The sequence below is a fragment of the Sinohyriopsis cumingii genome, chromosome 8 (assembly GCF_028554795.1).
Source record: "Sinohyriopsis cumingii isolate HCF-2022 chromosome 8, ASM2855479v2, whole genome shotgun sequence".
Taxonomy (NCBI): domain Eukaryota; kingdom Metazoa; phylum Mollusca; class Bivalvia; order Unionida; family Unionidae; genus Sinohyriopsis; species Sinohyriopsis cumingii.
The window spans coordinates 33,311,380-33,335,327 of NC_142968.1; the positions used below are offsets into that span (position 1 = coordinate 33,311,380).

The 23,948-nt window shown below is 35.1% G+C and overlaps 1 protein-coding gene across 1 annotated transcript in view; it reads right to left on the reverse strand.

Annotated features, from left to right (window-relative positions):
• LOC149793256 (uncharacterized) overlaps nucleotides 1-23,948 on the reverse strand; it is a 240,775-nt gene that overhangs the window by 196,581 nt on the left and 20,246 nt on the right. Inside the window, exons 2-3 of the mRNA XM_089967229.1 lie at nucleotides 12,414-12,803; nucleotides 1,650-2,000 (exon numbers count right to left, since the gene is read on the reverse strand). Of these exons, the coding sequence (XP_089823355.1) occupies nucleotides 1,650-2,000; nucleotides 12,414-12,803 (741 nt within the window). The remainder of the gene's footprint in view (nucleotides 1-1,649; nucleotides 2,001-12,413; nucleotides 12,804-23,948) is intronic.

Consider the following 23,948-nt stretch of genomic DNA (forward strand, 5'->3'; position numbering starts at 1 on the left):
AACAATAGGTGTGGTGTCTCTGACTTGGACAGACCAATCACAAAATGTGATGTGAGGACCAAACAAATAATCTAGAATTATACCACACAATGTGTTTTAGTATTTACATTGTTTTGTATGAACATTCAGTGCTCCAAAACTGCAAAAATTAGATGATGATAAGAAAAAGCACAATGGCAAATATGATAAAGAGAAGAAATTATGGTAGAGATGCTGGGAAAATTAACATAAATGGCTGAAGAATGACCTAGGAGAGGCTGTGATGTTGAGCACTTTTTGTACTGAGTATTCAAATAAATATTAAAGTGCACAGGGTACCTCATTTGTGAGTCTTATTGGTGAAACACAGGTGTTGCAACTATTTTTAGTAGATATACTGGCTTCTTTTGATTTGAGCAGAATCAGAGAAATTTAGGAAGGACCAGTAAAAGTATTATTTTGTTGATCCTTTGAGATAGTCAACAAAAGTCCTAATTTCGAGCCCTGCAAAATGGGGCTGTAATTCTGTAAAATCTGCCAGAGTAGTAAAAATTAAACTCGATTTTCTTTATATAAAACCTAAGTACAATCTGCTTTCAAGCCATCAAAAGTTACCAAAAGGAATGTGAAGGCCAATAATCCAAGTTCACAATTTCCATTTTTGTGAAAAAGTGAAGTAGAAGGTTGAGCAAAGCCCTAAATAATACAGTGCTTTCTGTTTAATTTGCTTAAATTCTGTTACATTTTGAGATGAGTTTGTTTTATGTTTTATCATTGTTTGCTGTATCTGATAGATTAGAATTGATATAAAATATGAAAACCCTTTATGCCAGGATACTTTGTCAATTTTTTGTCTAAGTTGACTATTCATTGAATGGTTTTTGCACGTTTAATAAATGTGGCCATACTTAATGGTTGATGGCCATTATTTGTATAAAATCTGGAAACCTTTTACAACAGAATGCTTTCTGCCAAACTCCTCTGAACAGTTTTTATGAAGTTGTTTAAAAATGTTCTATTTTTAGTATTGAAGGCAATTCAGCATCATATATACAAATTTAAAAGAACTTGATACAAGGATGCTTTCTGTCACACTTGCTCAACTTCTGCTGTGCTATTTTTCAGAAGTCATGTAAAGGCTTTTTTCTATCTTCAGTAATGACAGCAATGCTTGATAGTGAATTTGTAGCATTTCTACGAACTTGTAAGCCTTCTATGCCACAACGATTTCTGTTAAATTTCATCAAATTTATCTGCCGAATGGTTTTCTGGAAAAAGTCATTAAAATTTTTTTTGTTTGATCAGCATAATTCTGCACAAATCAGAAAACCCATTTACATCAAAATACTATTAGACAAACTGGGTCATCTCTATTGAGCAGTGTTATTTTTGCATACAATAAAAATATATGGACAAGAAACTTTGGGAGCCATACCAGGATTGTGTTATATCCGAACCATGTTATAAAGGATCATGATATAGCAGCGTCACTCTGTATCAAAACAGTATAGAAGATGGGAGATGATAATTTACAATCTCACAAAATGGATTGACAGTGGCTTTGATATATGCAAAATTTGTCTTCTTTTCAACTGTAATCGCAATGTAATTAAGTTAAACCAATTAGCAAGAAGCTTAATTTGATTTTAATATTCCAAGCAGTTACTTACAATTAACAGAAATACGTCCTGTTTGATGGTACCCATCTCCATCTTCTGATAATGTTGTCTGCTGAACAGTGCACCTTATCACCATTTCGTTGTCATCCTTGGTCAACTGCACTGTCAACTTTTCTGTTCTCTCATACGTACAAGATCCTGGAACCTTGTTAAAAGATACTTGGTTCACTCCATCAGTAATGACTGTGCTTGTAGTCTGACCCCTGAGATACTTGTACCAAACAAACTTCCCTTGAGGCTCACGACCAACATTTCCAAAACAAGTAAAGATCACACTCTGATTCTCTGCCAGGATGGTGGATGGGGTGTATGGCAATGATTGATTCTCAAACTTTGGTGTTGCTGTAAATAATCAAATGTAACATCATATTAATTTGGGCAAAATTACAAAAAGATACTCATGTTGACGAGTCTTCAATTTGCTAACAATGAATACTGTCTTTCTGACCAATGACTAGCAAAGAAAAGCTCACTGATTCAAGTTCAGAAACACATATGTTGCCTTATGCAAGTTTCATACTCGCAATTAATAATCATTAACTAGCCAATACTAAAGATGACTAGGTGAAAGACATGGTTCTGACTGGACATTATCATTTCAGTATTCATCCCACCATCTAGTCAGTTATCTGCTGGAGTCACAATGTAAAATCTATCACATACCATAATTTGTAATGAACATGCCACTCTGCGTTATGGCTGCTTGAGCTACATTTAACCTTTTTTCTAAAAAGAGAATGTTACTAACTGGCCCTAGCAGAAGTTATACCACAACTGGGCCTGACAACTTTATGCTTGGGTCTAAGCATTGGACCTAAAAACTTCACAGTGCATATAGGCAGCTTTCTCCAAGCTGTATGAGCACATGTTCCTTTAAGCACAGCAAAATTCAATGGGCATAAACATCAGCAACAAGAAAAAAGCAAAAATGTATTGCCTTTGTTTAAAGAATGTGTCTCAACTACTATGCAAGTCCAACATATCATCAAGATGCTTGATTTAATCTGTTTGAGACATGAAGCAAGCTTTTCATTGATTACAACTACCTTGTGCTCTCATAGAGCTCTAAGTGAATACACTGTAATTAATTTAAGAATAAGTCAGTATTTCCAGAAATAGTCAATGAAACTTAAAAGTTCAGGTGTTGTGTCTTTTACAGTAAAAAACTGAGATAAGATTAATATATATATATATATATATATATATATATATATTTAACTGAGCATAATTTCCAGGAATTCAAGATATGGCCATTTTTTTTTCTTTCTAACTGTTGAATTTTGAAATTATATCTGATATCCTTGAGTGACAAGGTTTTAAAAAATCAGACTCTGTGGCAGCCATATTGGGTGAAACTATTAGAAGACTTTTGGTGAAAACCCTTATGATGATATGACCACCGGCACAGGAGAATTGTTGACAAGTTTCTGAAGTCATAATTTTCATTAAGAACCAACCAGATATCATAACTAAACTTTCAGTGAAAACCCCATGTTGATCTAAATTTCCGTTTAGAAGGAGCAGCAATATCAAGATTTTCAAAATGGCTACCATGGTGTCCATATCTGATGTCAGATCAGCACGATTTTCATTTAGTACCAAATAGACACCATGAAGATTTCTGGTGAAAACCCACTGCTGAGAAGACTTTACATCTAGGAAGAGTGACAATTAGATTTTCAAGTATTATTGTTATTTAAGAACAAGACATCATAAAAAAATCTACTGAAGACCACATCAATATGACTTTCTCTTCAGGGAAAAAGTTATAAAAAGACTTTCAAGGTAGCTGCCGTGGTGGCCATTTTAGATGTCAGATCAACACCAATTTCATCAAGAACGATCATGAGAAATCTTTTACTGAAAATGTTGGATGGTGTAGCATCGAGATTTTCAAAATGGCTACTATATGTCTGAGCAGCACCACTTTCTCAGAAGATTAAAAAGTGTTAACATTTAATGTATATCTCTCCTACGTTATGGCTGGCTCTTAAAAGGGACATTTTAAAGCTTGCCTTGTTGGAGTTCTATCTGTTACATGAAATCCTTAAATTCCTCTTCATCACTGTTACTCTTGAAAACTTTCAAGTCCACATCGGTCAATCTTCTCTACTCTATACCAAAGACTCATCTACATTACACTCCATTCAAAAAGCTCCAATACCATGTGCTTCTGCATCAGCAATGGCTCACTTATGTTTTGCAGTGTACAATTTTCTTACAATGCACATATTGATACATTGTCTTCAATTGTGTGGACACATACAGACTTCCAGTTATGGGGCCCCCGAGTGACCGAGTGGTCTAAAGCAGTCTCCAATTCGGATCACTGCCATCTCACCTCTGTCTGCGTGGATTCGAGTCTCGGATTCAGCCAATGTGGGTATGTGAGAAAGCTTGCCAGTAGCTTCTTGTAGGTCGGTGGTTCTTTACGGGGTTTTCCCAGGTTATTCCTCCACCATTAATACTGGCTGCCTTGTATGGCCTATCGTGTGCTGAAAAATGGCGTTAAACCCTACAACAATAACAACTTCCAGTTATTACTCATCTAGCAGTTCTAGACAGTGAGCCTCCTTAGTCCAAAAGTTACAAGTTTTTATATCTCTATTGCACCTTCTTGTTTGTTAACTGGATATAGATATACTGTACAAGTTTAGATTCCCAATCCAAGTTTTCCATTCTTTCCAATGCCAGTCCTAAAGATATGTACTTCCCTCCTATGGTACTTGACCTTATGGCTAACCCATTTTTGAAATTTAATAGCGATTGTTGCTGTTGATCGATAAGTGGTCATCCACTGTATGTTTGCATGTTTTATTTTACAAATGATGTAATGTGCAATTGCCCTTCAATACACTGCTCCTGCACTCTCAAATAGAGTAAACATTTTAAGAAATAAATAGCAATGAAAATAAGTTTTGTCAAGTTCATTATAATCATCATAAATACAATATACCCTACCAGTGCTCAAAGAAAAATTATATTAAACACTGGCCCAGGGTTGGTTACTTTAAAATATCACATGCCTGGCTCCAATTCCACAAGTCCCAACTCCAGCTTCCATATGCTGAAAATCGCCCTTATTTTTAAATATTAGTTCTCGCATATCACTGGAATTGCTCTACTTCAAATATGAAAAGATAAAAAACAGACTTTAATAATAAACTAACTTGTGAGTTGATTCAGATCTTAAAGTATTTCCTGTAAAGCAATTTTATCCTCCAGGTCCCAAGGTCAGCCATTTTCTAACTGTTCTATCAATGTTCTCCATACTCATCGGATCAGCATTATGTTAACTACCATCTGAAGCATGTTTTGTTTTATACAGTTTCTCTTGATACTTTTGATGTCATCCGTAGGTACTTTTTAATATGTTTAACAAGTGTTGCATTCCACTAGTGTAAATGAGTGCAAGGGTCAGCTCTGTTATTATTCATTAAACTTTAACTTAAAAAACATCTTGAAGTTGAACAACACAGTAACAATTAAACAAGAACAATAAAAAAGTCAAAATACTTGCTCAAGTGTTTCTCTGAAATCATTTTTAGGTATTCTTCCATTTTATCTAACCTCCACTAAATGACAGATTTTCAATCAAAAACTGATGGATCACTATCTGATTCCTTTATTTATATCCAAAAAAAGTATCCTTCATTTGGTTTAAAATCTCCAGATTACAAACAATGAAGTAATCAATTAATAGCTTTTTTGTATATATGATACCCTTAATCTCATTACTTGGCCACACATCACTGCACACTGGTCACAAGCACTCATGAACAATTCAGATACCCAATAGACTGGTTCTGGCTGGTTTTTGTAATGCACATATAAATACTCGAAATGGTAATTTGTAATACGTCTGGTAAAAACACATACATGTTAATGCCAGGAAGCACTAGGTAAATGTAACCTAGGCAATCTACTCCCCATTCACAAGTCATATGATTTCGCTTTGCACACATATTTACAGCTTTTGATAAATGTATATGCAGAAAATCTTCATAAATGTATGGTGCATACATAGGAATAAACAATAATAATTTAACTTTTAATCCTGAAAATAATATTTCATTAAATGAATAATCTTTAAAAAATCAAGTTTTACTGCTGACTGTTTTTGCATGAAATAAATGTTGCTATATTTTTAACAAAAAGAATCTTCTTTTGTTGTGCAAAAAAGCAGTGATGTAATAAACAACGTTTTGCATATACATGTGCTGAAACCTCTAGAAGGCATTTTTTTACGATCTTTCATAGACAGAATATCTTAAAAATAAAGGAAATTTATACCAAAAAGCAAACAATTTTATTACAAAATGCTGTTTGTTTATAATTGATCATAATGTGATTATAAAACAAGAATTCAGCAACTAAACAGTGCCCCTACCCCACCTCTTCCACATCTTCTCGAGGTCTAGCTGGAATGGCATCCCCATTTTCATTTTTTCAATGTTTCCTCATTAACACATGACGTTGCTTATAGTATGATCTGTTTTGAGAAACTGTTGTCAACAAGTTATCAAAGAAGAAGTGTATGTGCAATTGACAGAACTGGTTTTTATTGTCAAATTTTTTAAAAGCTGCTTGTTGGACAAACAAAATATTTGCTTTCTGTACTGGCTGTTCACTGCTCCAGTGGCCTATGGGTTAGAGCGTCCGCCTTGGATGTGGGAGGTCACAATTTCAATCACAGCAGAGTCATACCAAAGATTTATAAAAATGGTACAACCGCTGCCTTGTTAGGCACTCAGTATTAAGAGGTTAGTGTTAGGACTGGTCGGCCTGGCGTCAGGACAATGTGACTGGTTGGGACATCATGTTACATGTCTGCAGCATGATACCCCAGAGCTAGACATCACTATAAACTGCTACACTGCAGACAGCATAGGGATATGACTGAATTTTTTTTAAAGCTACGTTAAGCTAAGTTAAAAATCCAAATTATGAACACACACTCTTGTACTGGTTGTTTATGTGCTTTTCAACTTACAATCGTTAGTAATAATAATAATAACAATAATAATAATAATAATAATAAAATAATGCTTTTTATAGAGGGTGACTCATTAGTCAAGGACTCTTCTCCCTTTATGTGTTGATAGCTGCCCCTTTTTTATGTTGTGCTGTATGATATGTCAATATTTTGAATATTCATTCAGCAATGATACCTCTAAAAATATCATGCCAAGTAAAAAAAAAATAATGACTACTGTATTCTAACAAATTAGTATCAAATATTACAGGTTAAATTAGAATTTTACCAAAACACAATAAAAGCAATGTAATTTTGCCTAGCACATAATTACACCCTACAAGATAAAGAACATACTGATGGTAAATATGTTTATTTCATGCTCAATATATTTTACAAAGCCCACCAGATACATTAGGATTAGAGCAGAACTATACATTGATTTGAAAATGAAGATGACTTCTTGGAACACAAGAGAGTTATATTTCAAGCTCTTTTTCTTCCTGCTCCACTTTCTTACAGCTCTACTGAAATCAACATCTTTGACAGATGTCACTTCTAGTTGCATGAGCATTAATATGTTAATTAATTCTGAGCATACTCTGCTTCTTCTTGTTATTAAAATTGTTCTGTGCTTCTTTCTGAAGAGGCATATACATAGCTAAGCTTAGTCAGCTTGAATATAACGTTGGGAAACTGATCTTTGTGACTGTTTTGTACAATTTTCCAGAGATCACAGATATTGTCTTTTGGATACATCTGCTCCAAAATAGGATTTTTCACTAGCATAAACTTTCTTTGTTAAATCAGTAGCTTACTGACTGCTATGCCAAATTTCTTGTATATTCCATAATGCATTATAATGGTATTTAGTCCATCATTGCTTGTGCAAACAGAGGTATTAAAATAAATATCTTTACTCCTTTAAATTTCATATTTTAACCTTATTTTATTCAATTTATCTTGACCCTCATATGGAAATATGTATATGGTTTTGTAGCATATGATCTACAGAGCAAAACTGATTAATGAAAACAAATGAAGATTGCATTATACTTTTAAATTGTCTGTATTTTAATTAGGCTCAGTATTCTGCCCTTTGTACTTGTAAGTTCGAAATACCACTGAAAGGGTCATGCTGTCTATTTTGTGTCCATCCAGCATGTACATCTTACTTGTATTTAACTCCATTTTGGGCTCAAAATCAATCACTGGTATCTCCATTTACACTTTCCCAGCTCCTATACATGCACTGAATAGTCTGATATACCTCATAACTTTAAAGATCATTGTCATCATCACATCATCAGCAAGTATTTGCTGAACTAAATTGTAATGAACCACAACAGGAAGCAGACATTTTGGGTCTACTAGGAAACCCGTATTTTAAACAAGCATTTGTAAAACTTTCTTCATGAATGGCTTCAAACAACAACATAATGCTTAATCCTGGGCATGTTGTGCTATCAAAGTTAGTTTCCAAACCATTCATGGCATGCTTGAAGAACCCAAATGTGGAACAGCTGCTATCCAAAAAACAGATGTCGCCATATGAACGTTAAATAAAACTTGTATACTTTGCCAAGCACGTTTTCATAAGTGGAACTTTCAACAAATTTGCGGGAGGTCTCATGCTTCACTGTTCTCCAAGCACATGAATTCATACAAATTTTGTACGATTTGTGCAAGAGCACACTCTGAAAACATCTTTGCGTAAGCACTTCACATATCTAATGACTTTCCCAGGAAGACTCTGTTGTTCTGCCAATACTTCCTTTTTGTCATGCAGAAAATAAGCTACATTTCTGATTGGTGGTTATTGTTTAGCCTGGACAGATCAAACAACAACCACAAATGAGAATTCAATGATACATATTTTACCCTGCAATAAACCGGTAGCATAGATTTCAAATTGACCAAGGGACTGGAGATACAATTCAAAGTAGAAACTTTGCATGAACGTGGTTATTAAACTGATGAGTAAAATGCTTCATTATACACATGGAACACATTTGGAATGTATACTAAACATACTTCTGGGTTAAGATAATTAGCATGGAATGGGGGAGGGTGGCCAGATTACGAACCATGTCATTTTGTGTTAACTTGTAGACAATGAATATGTATTCTCAAATAGTCTTTTTCATTTTTATTAATAAACACGAGTGCCTGTGACTGCAAATGCTGTTTAAGATGGATTATAATTTTACAGAATAACAAGGCAACTAATAATTATTCATGACTGCGAAAGACTAAAATAAAATGCATACCGTAAGTATCGTTTTGTAACGATTCTCCATCTCTTGTATCAGTATGTGTATGAATCGTTTCACCCCTACTACCCAAGAAAGAAAAAGAAACAGAACACAACATAATAGCTGTGGATTGTAACGTTAATAAAAAAAATAGAGAAAACAATTTCCCTGACTGGAACACGGCACATCCATTGGGATTACTGATGTGACTCATGATTGTGTAAACTGCAAAAGTGAATAATCTTTTTGTGAAAGGGTTTAAGAATTTTCAACAATCTGATACTGTTCTCCATAAGATATCTGGAAAACACATCATCACCCAAGGAATTCTTTCACAACAAAAAAATCTGTAAGCTTGCAGAGACAAATACGTTATATTTGGAATTGGATAATAAAGGGTGCGGGTCATTGTAGCTTTTGTTGGTTTGTAACTTTGCTGCATAAAGAGAAAGATCTCAAAGTTTAAGTTTATCTTACTCAAAAAGAAGATGAATTGTTAGCCTTTTTTATTTTTGGATAGATGTTTTCTAGTATGAAGAACAATGAAACCTAAGAAAGTACACCCTTTATGACAGGCAGTAAATTAACGGCCATTTGTATCAAAAGATTTATTTGGGTTTTTGTATTGGCTTATGCACATTATATGTAATGTGTTAGTTTATGATATTGCTACAAAAAGATGAAAGATACTGTTAAAAGTACGATTATAAACTAAAAGGAAAATGAAATAATACAATTATTCTATGAATGGACAATGAATTTGTTTGTTAACTCTGCGTGTTTATTTGTATTTTTTGATGGAGAGAGAGGGGGAGAGAAAATGTAGTACAACTTGCAATTTCCTAATACACCACTCCCTTGATAACTCGTTCCCTCATAACTCGCGAACCAGCTTATAACATGGGGTCAGGAGTGGATCCCAAATTTTTGTACCACAAACCCCCCCCCAAAAAAAACTGATCAGTATTTCTTCACTGTGAAGAAAATCGTGGTCAAAATTGGTAACTGAAATGTTGATATATCATTCGTTTCATGGTCAAAAACTGTAGATAGGACCTTGAAATGTTAATCAACATTTATAAATTAGCTGTTAATAAGAAGTCATATAATTGGTTACATTTTCTTTCCAAACGACAATCTCAGTACACCATAATTAAAGATATTTAAGGAAATTTCAATCAATGAAACTATCAATTACACCTAGTGTAGGCTGTACATTAATATTTAAATGCCAGTTAAATAATTTTAATTAAGTGAAATTTGTGTGTTATTTCTATCTTTTAGTTCCTCTTAAGTATAATCATGATAAATACAATGTATATTTAAACGTAAAATGTGTCACTCTACTGTAACAGCTATGTCTGCAAGTGTTTCGCTGAGAACCTAATTAAGTGCATACCGTGTTTTGTAAATGTCTTGCGGAAGTATTTGTTGTATTGTTGTACTGAATTAAAAGATGGCTTCCTTTGCATTATCACATTACTTATGTCTTTTGAATCAAATAAATGAGGTGGAATAAAAGAAAAGCTGAAAGGCATGCAAATCCTACATACTTAAATTCTAGCAGCCTCGATCGTATGTCGGGTAAACTCGCTTCAATTGATCAATCGAACACTGTTATAAATGTTATTGTGTATGTAACATAATTAAACTACCTTAAATTAACCAACTCATTCATATCTGTGATCAACGACAGCAAGGCAACCAAGCGAAACGAATACTTCATAAAATACAGAGCTTGGTTTCATAGATGCGGACCATTGTGGGCAAGTGAGTTTCTGAGAATTGCTGAACTGGCACTTAGATATATCCTTAAGGATGGTAAGAAGTTTCACTATTACTTCAAATGAAATCACGACATCAATACTGTACTAATTTAAGAATACAAAAATCGAGTTTCAAAGTAGACGAATGTTTCACGAAATATATGTTCATAAATTTTTTTATATAAAAAGAAATCTTGTTTGGTGGTGTATTGACATTCAGTCTAGTTCCCTGCTAGCTTTACTCCCAACTTTGTATTGTAGTAACAAATACACTCTTGGAACCAGACTAATCAACAAAACAAAAAGTAATACTTAGATGTTTATGCGTACACATGATGGTTGTTGAAACCAGTTGGAACGATCTTTCACATGTTGGACATTTTAAAAATAAATGTTATTTATTCAGAAAAACCAACAATTTCATTAGAAAAAGCGCGTTATTAATAAAGACTTATCGACGCGATTGTTAAACGAGGATTCAGTCATTAAACAGCCCAATTCCCTAAATACCCCCCCCCCAGCGGATTTCTCGATGTCTAAGCTAAAAAAAAATCGGTTTTTAGAAGTCCATCGGTAACTCACACCCTCGCTTATAGTGTGGTCTATGTTTGTGGATCCCGTTGTAAGCGAGTTATCGAGGGAGAGGTGTATTAGCTGAAAAAGTATGGGTCAGATGAAAACTTGTTAGTACATTCTTGACCCCACGTTTCAATCGATCCCCAGTTCTGACACCAAAGGTGTTTTTTTACCCTTTGTTTTATACCCCTGGGGGAAACACTGCCATTAACTCATTCGGCCTCAGAGGTTTTTGTCGTTTTTGCCTGAAATGTTTGTAGGAAAGACATTTGGAGGGCTATTTCTGAATACATCGGCTTTCAACAGATTTTCCAAGAGACTAATGCGTAGTTGTATTAGAAACATTATTTTTGATTGGATATTTAGCTTGCGCATGAGCAGAAGGGTAAAAGTTGGAGTTCTTTTTTTTTTTTTTTTTTTTTTACTTAATGGACTGATCATTTTCGTATGGAGACTGCAATTTATTCCAAATGCCCACCTAATCCTAGTTTTTGCAAAGAATCACCTGCCTGTGTGCAATTAAGACCGGTATGTCTTAGATCTGAGGCCAAAAGGTCTAAAATCCGGACACATAATCGCATTCCGACATTGAGCGAATTTTGAGTGGAAAAAAACCGGGGTCCAAAAAATGAGGTTTTTCCCTCTGTATTTTGTAGTGCAACTAGAACTTCCAGATTATTTGGTATCATTTTAGAGCTATATCTGTCAGCATTTTTTTAAATACCACCCACGCTGGTGTATCTTAAATGACCTTGATGCTGCAGAGCTCGGAAGTAGGGTACAGCCTCATCACGCCTACAGACGGGATTGGGGCCGAATCAGTTAAAGAATTTAGTTATAATGCAACAGATTTAAAATTTCACAAGGAGTTATTATTATTACCTGTAGTAACTTGGTCCTTTATTCATGTCAACTTTGAAACAAAATCTTTTTCTTCTTCTGTAAAACAAGCTTTGCATACAGCAACATATGGTAATTAGGCCATCCAATTATAAGCAGATACAAGTTTCCATATTTTATAGCTCTAATAAATGTTATGATATTGTGCAAAAAAATTGATTCAGGTTTGAGGAACTTTACACACAGACATGTAAACATAGATGGACAGCAACAAAACAATATACCTCCATCTGCAACTGCACTGCATGGAGGCATAAAAAACACTACTTTCATAAATACATACCGGTGACCACAATTGCTCCATTGCTTTGAACTCTTTTAGTTCCTGACTGAACATACACCAATTCACAGCGGTATTGAGCTTCATCTGAACACTGTATAGAATCAAACTGTAGTATGGATCTTCGGTTACTTGATGTAGGATTTGATTTTACAGTTCTGTTTTCAATGTCTGCTGCATCTGGTAAATTATATGAAGCATTGAACTGATTATCTTGATAGTAGAACACTATTATAATGAAGTCAGGGTCAGTATCACGTTTTCTTTTCAATTCAATGGCAAAGAAAACTTCTGCTGCTGATAGGGTATAGTCACAAAATAATGATATCTGGTTGTTCCCAAGCTGCCCCTTCTCTGTGGATTTATTTAATGTCAGTGTTGCAGACCGTAAACCTGGAAAATAAAAATAAAAATAATTTATCACATAACTTCACCAACATTATTCAGTTTGTGCCATACATGTATTTTTGATAACATAATATGACATCAAAAATTGCTGAAATCAATTACTTCTGTTTTATTGAAATATACTATGATCATCATACAACTCTGTTTCAAGAACAAAACTGAACAAAATCAGGTACATCATTTACTTCCTAGTTTTCTGTGTGCTTTTTTGATCTTTGCCTTTCTGGAAACTTTGCTTCTGACTGGCACCATATACTCATTATTTTATGCAAGAGCCATTAAATGCCAATACAGTTCTCACCCATTAAATTATGCCTCGCTCCAAAGTGATTACGGATATAACTTGGTATTATTAAGAACCCAATTACCAAAATCACATCAACGTATAACAATATGCATTGAAGAAAAAGTTAAACTTTAAAACAGCATTATTTAACAATTTTATTTTAGTGCCTGCTAAACCAATGTTAAATACATTGTTATCCTCAGTATACTGCAGTTCTGTACACATTGTGATTCTCTCTGTACCATCATTTGTTATGGACCCAGACTACAGTGTTATAATGAGAAAAAGGTGTACAGCGAAAATCCCAAAAACCTGCTCCACCAAAAGTCGGGCCATACCATTTACAATAGTTATATACAGTAAACAAACTGCAGACCATGCCGAGATCATGATTCTGCATTTAACTGAGGAGTACTTTTATAGTCATTCTCAATGACTGTAGGACATGAAGTCGCAGGACAAAAAGTGACAGACAGAAAGTCATAGGACAAAAAGTGACAAGCCTGATTTTCAAAGCTATAAAAGAAGGTACAATCACTAGCATTATTCACACGGGGGAGTTAATATAGTAAATTCTGTTAGTGAGTGTGTGTGTGTGTGTGTGTGTGATTTGGATTTTTAACATAGCTTTAACAATTGTTCACTCATATCATTATCTGCATTGTGACAGTTTATAGTGATTTCTAGCACTGGGGCATCATGCCGCATACATGTAGCATGATGTCCCACCCAGTTACATTATCCTGACACCAGGCCCACCAGTCCTAATAAAAACTTCTTAATGAAAATCAGACTTGTCACTTTTTGTCCTGTGACTTTCTGTCTGTGATTTCCCAAACCAAAATGTATGCTTATGACAAGCTTGCAGCAAGCTTACGACAAGCTAACTGAGGTTGTGCAAGCTAGTAAGGGTGCTTGCACAAGCTTGGAATTTTTCGAAGTCTGCGAGTTTGCAAGCTTGCAGAATTTAAAGTTCAAGCTTGCACAAGCTTGCAAAAGGAATTTCTCTGAGTCTGCAAGCTTGCGAAATCTAAAATACTTGATGTAAGCTTGCGCAAGCTTGCAATAATCAGGCATAAAAGTTGAAAGTTGGCAGCTCTGCATGAGATCAGTACTTCCTGAAATGTTGAAGAATATATGTTGTGACTAGATCATGTTCAGTATAAGAAACTACACTGTCAAATTAAAAGATGTTACCGGTAATCTAGCTTTTATTTATAGCATCTGATAATGCACTTGAATTAAATAATATATATTTTCAGTGATGCGAAATGCTAAGAACTTGAATTACTTGTACTTAGCTGATAAATAAATGAAATATATTATTCCAACATTTCTCTACTTTTAAATTAACCATGAACATTACTAATATATTTCAAAATAAACTGAATTATTTCTTGACCAAGACAAATTATGAAATGTTATTTTTCTACAAATGTCTTTTTTCTCATTTTCAAATTTTTACAAATATTATACATGTTAGAGAAACAATTTATTTTTTTTACATAAAGGAAATTCTTTAACACGTTAACCCCTGGAGGTTTTTGTTGTTTTCGCCTGAAATTCTAGTAGGAAACGTATTTTGAAAGCTATTTCTAAATGCATCCGAAAACACCAAATCACAGGTAACTTTCAATAATATACTGCCTAGGTGGGGTAGAAACATCGTTTTTTGTTGGCTATTTTGGTCCCGCATGAGCAGAAGGGTAAAAGTTGGAGTTCTTTTTTGTTTGTTTTTTGTTTTTTTGCTAAACAGACCCATCTTATCCTATTTTTTGCAAAGGTTCATCTGTCTGTTTGCAGTTCATACCGGTTTGCCAGAGGTCTCGCTAGGATTTTAAAACTAGGAGTCCAGGACTCCCATTTTGGTAAAAATAGGAGTCCCACCATCAAAAGTTGCAGTCCCTTCTTTCCTACAGAATCAACACCGACGTGAGTGCATCTATTTTGAGATGGTGAGGTTTTCATAATGTAATCACTCACTTTAATATAACTTCATTGCAACAGTCCACTGACAGGATTGCAAATTTATGGTTTATTTATTTGTCTATGTCCTTGTAGTAAATTTAGGCAATGGTTAAATAGTATCCGATTTGCTGTTTTTTCCCCGTATTTTCGAAAATACGTGTCATGTCGGAAAACAGCTTAGGCCTTAAAGCGCATCTCGCGAATTCCACAACATAGCATTGTCCTATACGTTTCTGATCTACATAATTTGCATTTTAAAGTTAAATCTTTAATAAAAGAATACCTTGGCTCTGCTTTCAATGATTTGTATATTTTTCTGACAATATTTGCCCAATGATTTACGAAAACAGACAATCTAATAAACTGCATGGTACATCCCAGGCTTAGCGAAGTCCGCCGTTATTTCCCATAAGGCCTACTGGTTCACTTACAGTTTCAAACAAATTTTATGACAAAATAGTTTACAAGAGGCAGTTAATATATATCCAGAACACCGATCACCGATTCTGATCTTAAAACACATGTCTGTACATTTTATCATCAAAGGATATCATGCAGGAAATTGATAGTTGCTACCTTACTCGGAAAAGGGTTAATGGTCAATCAGTTATCAAAACATATGCTTGTGAATGGGCAAGAGTTTGTTTGTCAACATAATTGATATCAAAACTAGGCCTAGCTACTGATGTCTTGAAGAATACATTTCGCTACAACACTAGAACTAACTGGGCTAAGGCGAGGGACATTTAAAAAAGAGTATGGTCTGTCAATGTACCTCTTAAATAGCTCTTGTTCGTCCATCAGTGATACTGAATTTTGTCAATCCAAGTAATGACTTATTCCAAACACTAAGCTAGGCATCACACACTTTCTTACACTTAGCTACTGTCCTGTCTGAACTATCAATTCTAGCAGCTTTAGCACTCTTCTGAATCTCGTTTCAATCTTCGTATGTTTGCTGTTTAACCCCAAAATTCTTATCCACATTTACGAATGGCATTTTGTCTACGTCTCAACATATGTTGATTCTGAGGTCACGTGCACTACTTATTCCGATACATTCAGAAATGAACACAATAACGAAAGCTAAAGTTGTTTATTTGATGTACTTTTATAAATGACCACATGTACATCTCTGGGTCTTTCTGAGTCAAAGCCTTTGAACTTGCCGCCCAGCTACTGCATCGTGTTCTTTTTGATGTACTCTTATAATGTCAACATGTATGTATATCAAGGGGTCTTTCAGTCACTGAATTCTGTCATTGTAAATATCAACACAGCTAATTGATCAACACATTTTCCCACAAAGGAGATGGCTGAAACAGGACAGGCAAATCTTTGAATTTTGCCGCACACCTATTACATGCGTACGGAGAACTCCCGCCTCAGTAATTTTCTGCGGCCCTAGATCAAAAATTGCATCTAAACATGCGTAATCAAACGTTTCCAAGATCTCTGTGTATATATATATATATATATATATATATATATATATATATATATATATATATATATATATATATATATATATATATATATATACTAAACATTTCAAGTTTTATCATGAATTTTTTAAATTTATTTTTACTCCATGGATAAAGTACTACGGTGGGCAACAAAAATGGGGATGGTCGGCCAACCAGGAACTTTCATCTTTTTGGCCTAATATGGCACTTCCGGTCTGCAACAATCAAAATCTGGGGGATAATTAATCGTATTAAAAAAAAATGAGGTAACTGAAGTACCCCATGTACTACTCGTAGCAGGTGCTTATCAGCTTACAGTACTACTTTTAAAATTAAAAAAAATATTAAGAAGTTGTGGAAAGATCTAGGAAATATTTCTTTCACATTCTTCCATTGGTTGCAAAGCATGGAAGCATCCAATCACAGTAGCCGATTCATCAATCAATCTTGTACGCACCATAATAAGAAATTTGAAAGTGGTCCACTGAAAGCAAACTGATCAGTGAAAACTTGCATTAAAAAGGAGTGGATTCTCAATCGCCATAACTTGTTTGTTGTTGTTGTTGTTGTTGTTGTAGGATTTAACTCCATTTTTCAGCACACAATAGGCTATACATAGCTGGCCAGTATTAATGGTGGAGGAAGAACCCGGGAAAACCCCGGAAAGAACCACCGACCCACGAGAATCTACTGGCAAGCTTTCTCACATACCCACAATGGCTGAATCCGAGACTCGAACCCACACAGACAGAGGTGAGATGGCAGTGATCCGTAACGGACAGCGCTTTAGACCATCAGCCACTCAGGGCCCCCATAACTTGTTTGTGTTATTTATATGATAATCCTATTACCAGAAATGTTCTAAGCCTCCTAAATATTGTTCAGCCAAGAAAGGCAATCGAAGATTACAAAGTCGGAGATTTAGTGTCAGCAAGGGTGGGTTGCTGAGTTTTGGGATTACAGAAGGAATTATCTGACTGATTGCTTGGATTTACATCGCGTGCGCCCAGAAGGGCATGTGCGACGGGTTTATTCCCGCACAGCGGGATTCTAAATGTTCCTTGGGGATGGAATTAGTGCCACATCCCCCAGGCATTTATGTGCTCAAGGAGCACTGCTAATTTAGCCATCAGGTCGTAGGACTATATGTCTCTAACGACCTGAATGAAGGGTTTTCATGAGTGGTAATGGGCCCAACACACACTCATGTTAACAATGAGTTGATTTCAGTCCATATTTTCTGTACTAGGTGTCGACCCAAGCAGTATGTAACGCCCGTTGCAATTGGTCGCAATGATGACAACACATCGGGACACCTAGCTTCAGGCGGGTGGAAATTGTTCCATATCTATGCTGTTATACGATGTCCGAGAGAGGCAGAAGGGCAAGGAACTCGGCAAGCCGGCCATGGATGTTGTGCACTTCCAATAACGTCAGTCCGTACTTAGTCAAATTTAGTCTAGTTGTACTAATGAACGATAAAAAACGCCAATAATGTGTTAGCCACCTGTGCAATTGGGTCAAATCAAAACAAGTTGTAAAATTTTCCTACGTCCTAACAATCGAACAAATTCTAGTACATAGTGTGCATTGTAGATGCCCTACAAATTTTTAATAACATGTCTGAGTGACATATACAAAGTTTGGTCTCTGTTAGGTCATAAAAGGTTTGAATTTTGAACCGGTGGATTGACGGATCAAGTTAGTGTACATAATAGTTTTAGCGAAACAGGATACCAAGCCAAAATGGTTCCCTGGATAAGAGGCAGTATTGGTAGCCCTTAGAAGGGCTTTTTTTTTAGCAGAAGTTCCCCATTTTTCTTCTGCTTCTTTACATTTCTCCAGAGTCCCTTTTCCTTTCAGGTAATTTCAGGGAAATGGTAGCTGTGTAGCGTAAAATTGTAGTTAGCTTCTTCTACTAGCTCCTGGACTGGGTAGTTCTTGTAGGCATCTTGATAGAATTGTGTAAGGATTCTGACACCATAGGCACACTCGCTATTCATTTATTTTTGCTTTTATTTATGTTAGGTGTTTCATGCGCACATTGCACGCTTATTTGTGTCTGACTGAGGCAAAGGAGGTAGTGACCAGGAAGGCAGACGACCATCTGCAGGCAGGAGTCAGCTCATTCCAGGGTACTGTCTAAATGGATGTACTTGCATGAATTTTGAATTTTGGTTCTTGTGTCTGAAATTGTTCTAAAGATGAGCTAGATTACACTGGATGGATAACTCTGCGCTGCTTTAGTGTTAGTATGGTCTGTATCACAGAATTAGGCCGCAGTATTACTCAGGCTGTCTTTCATGTGTGGTTACATAATTAAAATCATTAATATTTTTATTTTTAAAGGCCAACTTGCCACACCAATTGTTTTGGGCAATAAACATGGGTATATGTATTTTATCTCAAATAATCAATTCCCATCACTAGCAAATGTCATGGAATGTATTGCATATCATTTGAAAAGTGTTCTTTTTAATACAAATTTAGGGTTGATGCAAGCGAATCCACAATCACCAAAACCATAAAAAACTGCTAAGAAAATAACAACTAAATAGACCACCAAGATGGTAACATCAAAACAGACTAAGATGGTAACACCAAAAAAGACCAGGTAAAAATAAAGATGCAGCAATTTCAAAGTTTCTAAAAACTATTAAAAAGCAACAAGCATTGTGTCATATCTTTAAGAGTTGATTACAGTATAATGAAATAATAAGATAGTAATTCTGAATAATTTTAATAATATCTTTAAAGGGGTGCATCAGGATCTTATAACTGATTGAATACATTAGTTTGAACTTGTAAGGCACTGAGCCAGGAACAGAATATAATCATGACTGTATTTGTTATCAAGAATTTAGAATGATGGTCCCAAATTCAAAGAACATTCCATTTTAGAAATATAGTGTTTAATGGGTTAATACCTTGTTTTCAGAACTAAACGTTTCCAAACATGATTTGTAAATTTAAGGCTAAAAATAACAGTTACATCTGTACTATTTGTTTTATTAATCCATCACATTTTACATTTTCAACCAATATTTTTTTTTACATAACTGTACCAAAAGAAATAGCAGAATATGAAAGATGTGATGACAAACAAGAAAATCAATGAAGTACTAAAACCATCAAGAAACCAGGATATAAATTTATGGATTTTTAAAATTAAATGGACAATTTACACTAATGGAACATTATGGGTATTCTCAATATTTGGACCTTTTTAAAGTTTTATTTGTACATGTTGAACAAATAATAAAAAAAACATATTATTATATTCTGTAATATCTGCTTCAATTCTTGGGCTGACGTTTTATGCCAGGGAGGTGTCCTCGGACGTTTGAGAATAAAAACCTTAAACAATGGTATCAAAAAAAATTGTCCTTGGACTACTACCAAGAAAAGTCAGCAACCAATAATAGTAAACCTCGGAATATGTACAGCCAGGGAAGGACTTGAAAATATTCACTGAAATATTAGGGCCTGTTTTTCATTATTAGGCCTTTGAGATACAAATCAAAATATTTATATACATGGGGAGGCTATCCATGGTGCAATTTTCACTTCAAGACACCCAAATCAGATCATAACATTTTGTGCAAACAGAGGATTATTTGAGTTCAAACGCTGCATCACACTATTTTTTAATGCAACAAAGATTAACGATAATTATGCCATCTGATCCATGGTTCAAAGATTCCAATGACTGGAATCAACTTGCCCTAAACGCCTTACATATAAAGTTGTTCAAACTTGTTTTACAAATGATACAGAAATATATGTTGATTATCAAATGATGTTAAAATTCCAAACCATCAATATTTTATTATAGCTTTTCTTGTTAAGACGTAACATTATGCTGCGAATCGCAAGAGTTGTTGTTGTTGTGGGGTTTAATGCCATTTTTCAGCACACGATAGGCTATACATGGCAGCCAGTATTAATGGTGGAGGAAGAACCCGGGAAAACCCCGGAAAGAACCACCGACCCACGAGAAGCTACTGGGAAGCTTTCTCACATACCTACACTGGCTGAATCCGAGACTCGAACTACCGCAGATAGAGATGAGATGGCAGTTATCCATAACGGAGAACGCTTTAGACCACTTGGCCACTCGGGGCCCTGAATCGCAAGAGTAATGATGCAAATAAAGTGACACTGTGGTCGATGAGAAGAAAAAAATTAAATCTGATCTGTTCCTGGTTAGATGTAATTTTGAGTTCAAGGTGCTAGTATTTTATAAAAGACAGAATTTTCTCTTCCAAAAGCCTCGATAAATGGAGTACTATGTCCCATCAAAGTTTCAGGGCACACGGTATTCAAGCTCTCAACGGGTACACTGACACTTGGGTACCCACTGATTATAACCTGGGTAATAAAGTAGGCAACCAGGAATCCATTAAAAATAAAGAAATTTAAAATAAAAACGTTTCCAAGTTCATATCAAAGACATCAGGAGTGATCGAGACACAGAATAATGATTATACTTCAAGGCTCATGTCTTGTGACTATTGGCTGCTGAGCATTTATGCATCATTAGACCTCCATAAAATTTCCTTATTTTCTATTTATAGTAACTGTACATGAAACAGCTCCGTAAAAACAGATGGGTTTCTGGAATGTGAAAACATTTGTTATAGATTCATTATATTTTTGATACACACATTACTAAGGTAGCAGATCAGTCTAAATTTCTTACAAAATATTGAGAGAAACAGGCTTTACTGATGTAAATCATGAATGTTACACGAGTGAAAAATGTTAGAGGAGAGGGATTTTGTTAAACTTAAAAATATGTTGCACCAGGAAAAGGACAAATCAAAGCACTTTACAAACCCTGAAAGAAGAATTTGACAGTGATGAAATACAGCATTTATCATTTGTGGACTTCACTATCATTCAGGACAAGACAGACATGCATACATACCAACCAACCAACCCTCTTATGGGTAAAAGTGTTATAACTGCTGTTGTAAGTGGCAACAAAGTGCAATTTGGGCATAAAATGTACATATTACATGCCAGAATTGCAGTATGTATGAAAAGGATAGATTTTTACTACTGAGCTGGTTCCGCAGATGCTCAAAAATTTTGTCACAAGGCAAAATCAACATGGATTAGAACCAGAATACAAACACAAAATGTATTGAATGGTTCTCATATTCTTCTTTTTAAAGTTTGTAAAGTGATGTCGATTTGTCCTTTTTTCTGATCTGGCATGTTTTGAAGTTTGGAAAGATCCATCTGCTCTAACATTTTCCATCATGAAACATCCACAACTCAGACCATGAAACATTTCAATTAACATCTGGTGCCATTTTCTTTAAAAGTACAGACTGGTTCACTAACTAACCAAGTAACATCAAAAAATGAATCTGTGAGGGTCACATATGAAGATACCAGTGACTGTTGTCTTGAAAATGGGTCACATACAATTACAATAAATATCAAAGAAAGAAAGAACTCTTATGCCATTCTTACACATCAATCACCTTTTCAAAATTGTTCTCCAATTTATCAGTGAAATTAAAGAGATGACAAAAAAAATGCAAAAAAATATTTTTGTATTGCTTTAATTTTTTAATTTACCAAAAGAGCAATGATAATCCTATGATATACAGTCTAGCAAAAAACATAATTTGGTGAGAAAAAAAGCATACTGATTATGCCACAAGGGTAATGGTTGGAATGTATGGACATGTAGACTAGTTAAAGCGAGTGTTATACATAAATAATTTATTGGTATCATTTGTTATACTCTTGTACTAATTACTAAGCCAAATGGATTTAACTAATTTGTGAGAAGAATTTTAACTGCAGATCCAGGTAAGTTGCACATTTTTTGTTTTTCATATAGTTTTCCATAACTATGGCATGTAATATATAGATTGCTCTTTTTATTCTTAAATTATGCTTTTTGGGGACATATTAGTAATACATGCAATTACCCTTAAACCTCTCTTGGGGATTGGCATAATTGAACCTACAATAAAGCAGTTCAGGTTCACATTTAATAAAATTTCCCTTTGATTGGGTACCTGGGTAATCAATCATTAGGATCAACAAATACCGGTAGAAGTTTCCTGCACTGCCATCTCGGGTATGTCCACATGGGTTCAAGTCTGACAGGCTTGGCCAATGTGGGTATCTGAGAAAGACTGTCAGTAGCTTCCCATGCACCAGTGATTCTTACTGGGGTTTTCCTGGGTTCTTCCACCACCAGTTAAACAGTGCCTCCCGTACGAAATAATTAGGCGGATTCCACCTGGAACTTAAGCAGACTCCAGGCAGAATCTGCCTAAAATGTTAAAAATCTGGTAATAACAAAGGCAGACATGGAAAATTTGAGAAATCAAAGATAAATCCATCTAGAGTCCGTCTAACTCTAAGATGGACTTTTGTCAAATTCCTGCTATAAATACATCTGTAACAAGATAACCGGGTGGGATATTTCGGATTAACAACAGAACACGTTTTGACGACACAGATATATGGTTTAATGTGGCGATTTATACAAGTAGTGGATTATGAAGATGTGTGCGTATTTATAATCCAAATATTGGATCTATTTAACATAAAAAAACGCACAGTTTCAAAGATGGAAAAAATATGCAAATAAATTAGTTCAGTAACCCTAAAACACAGGATAAATGATTTCACAAATGATTCAATAATGGAAAGATGAATATAGTTCACTCAAATAGTAAACGATGTAAGTCTTTACACATAGTAAAAAAATGTATTCGCTCAGGTAGCGAAATTATGTCACTAAACAAGAACGGATATACAATCTATCCTTCCAGTCCTGAATAATACACTGGGTCTTACTAACCCAAAATTAGCATACAGCTAAAAATACATGTGTGGAGATGCACTCCGTCACCCGTGCACCATATCCGCTCCACAGCTCCTCCGAATCAATTTCACAACCAATATAGACTCCGGACCCTCGGAATACTATGATCACTTGAAACATTAGAACCTCCGGACATTTGAAATATTAGACGCTCCGGACCCCCTGGTCCTTTGACGGCTCTACAGCTGGGTCACCTTAGTCACTCTTGACACTCCGGACGCTAGACATTAGACGCTCCGGCACCTTAAACGCTCCGGACACACGGACGTTTCTACACTCTGACAACACCGGACACCGGGATATTCCTACCATCAAAACTCAGCTGAAAATATACCCGATACAGTGTACTAAACTTGATACAGACATAACGTAAGGACGTTATACATGGTAAGTTAAAAAGATTATATTATAATGGCAATTACAAAACAGAGGTTCAATAGTAACCTAACCCTGCTTGATAAGACAATAGTAAACAATTCTTTTAAAAAATGTAGCTTTACATTACCAATATAAGTCCTGCACTACGTCGCAACAAGAATAAAAAATGCACG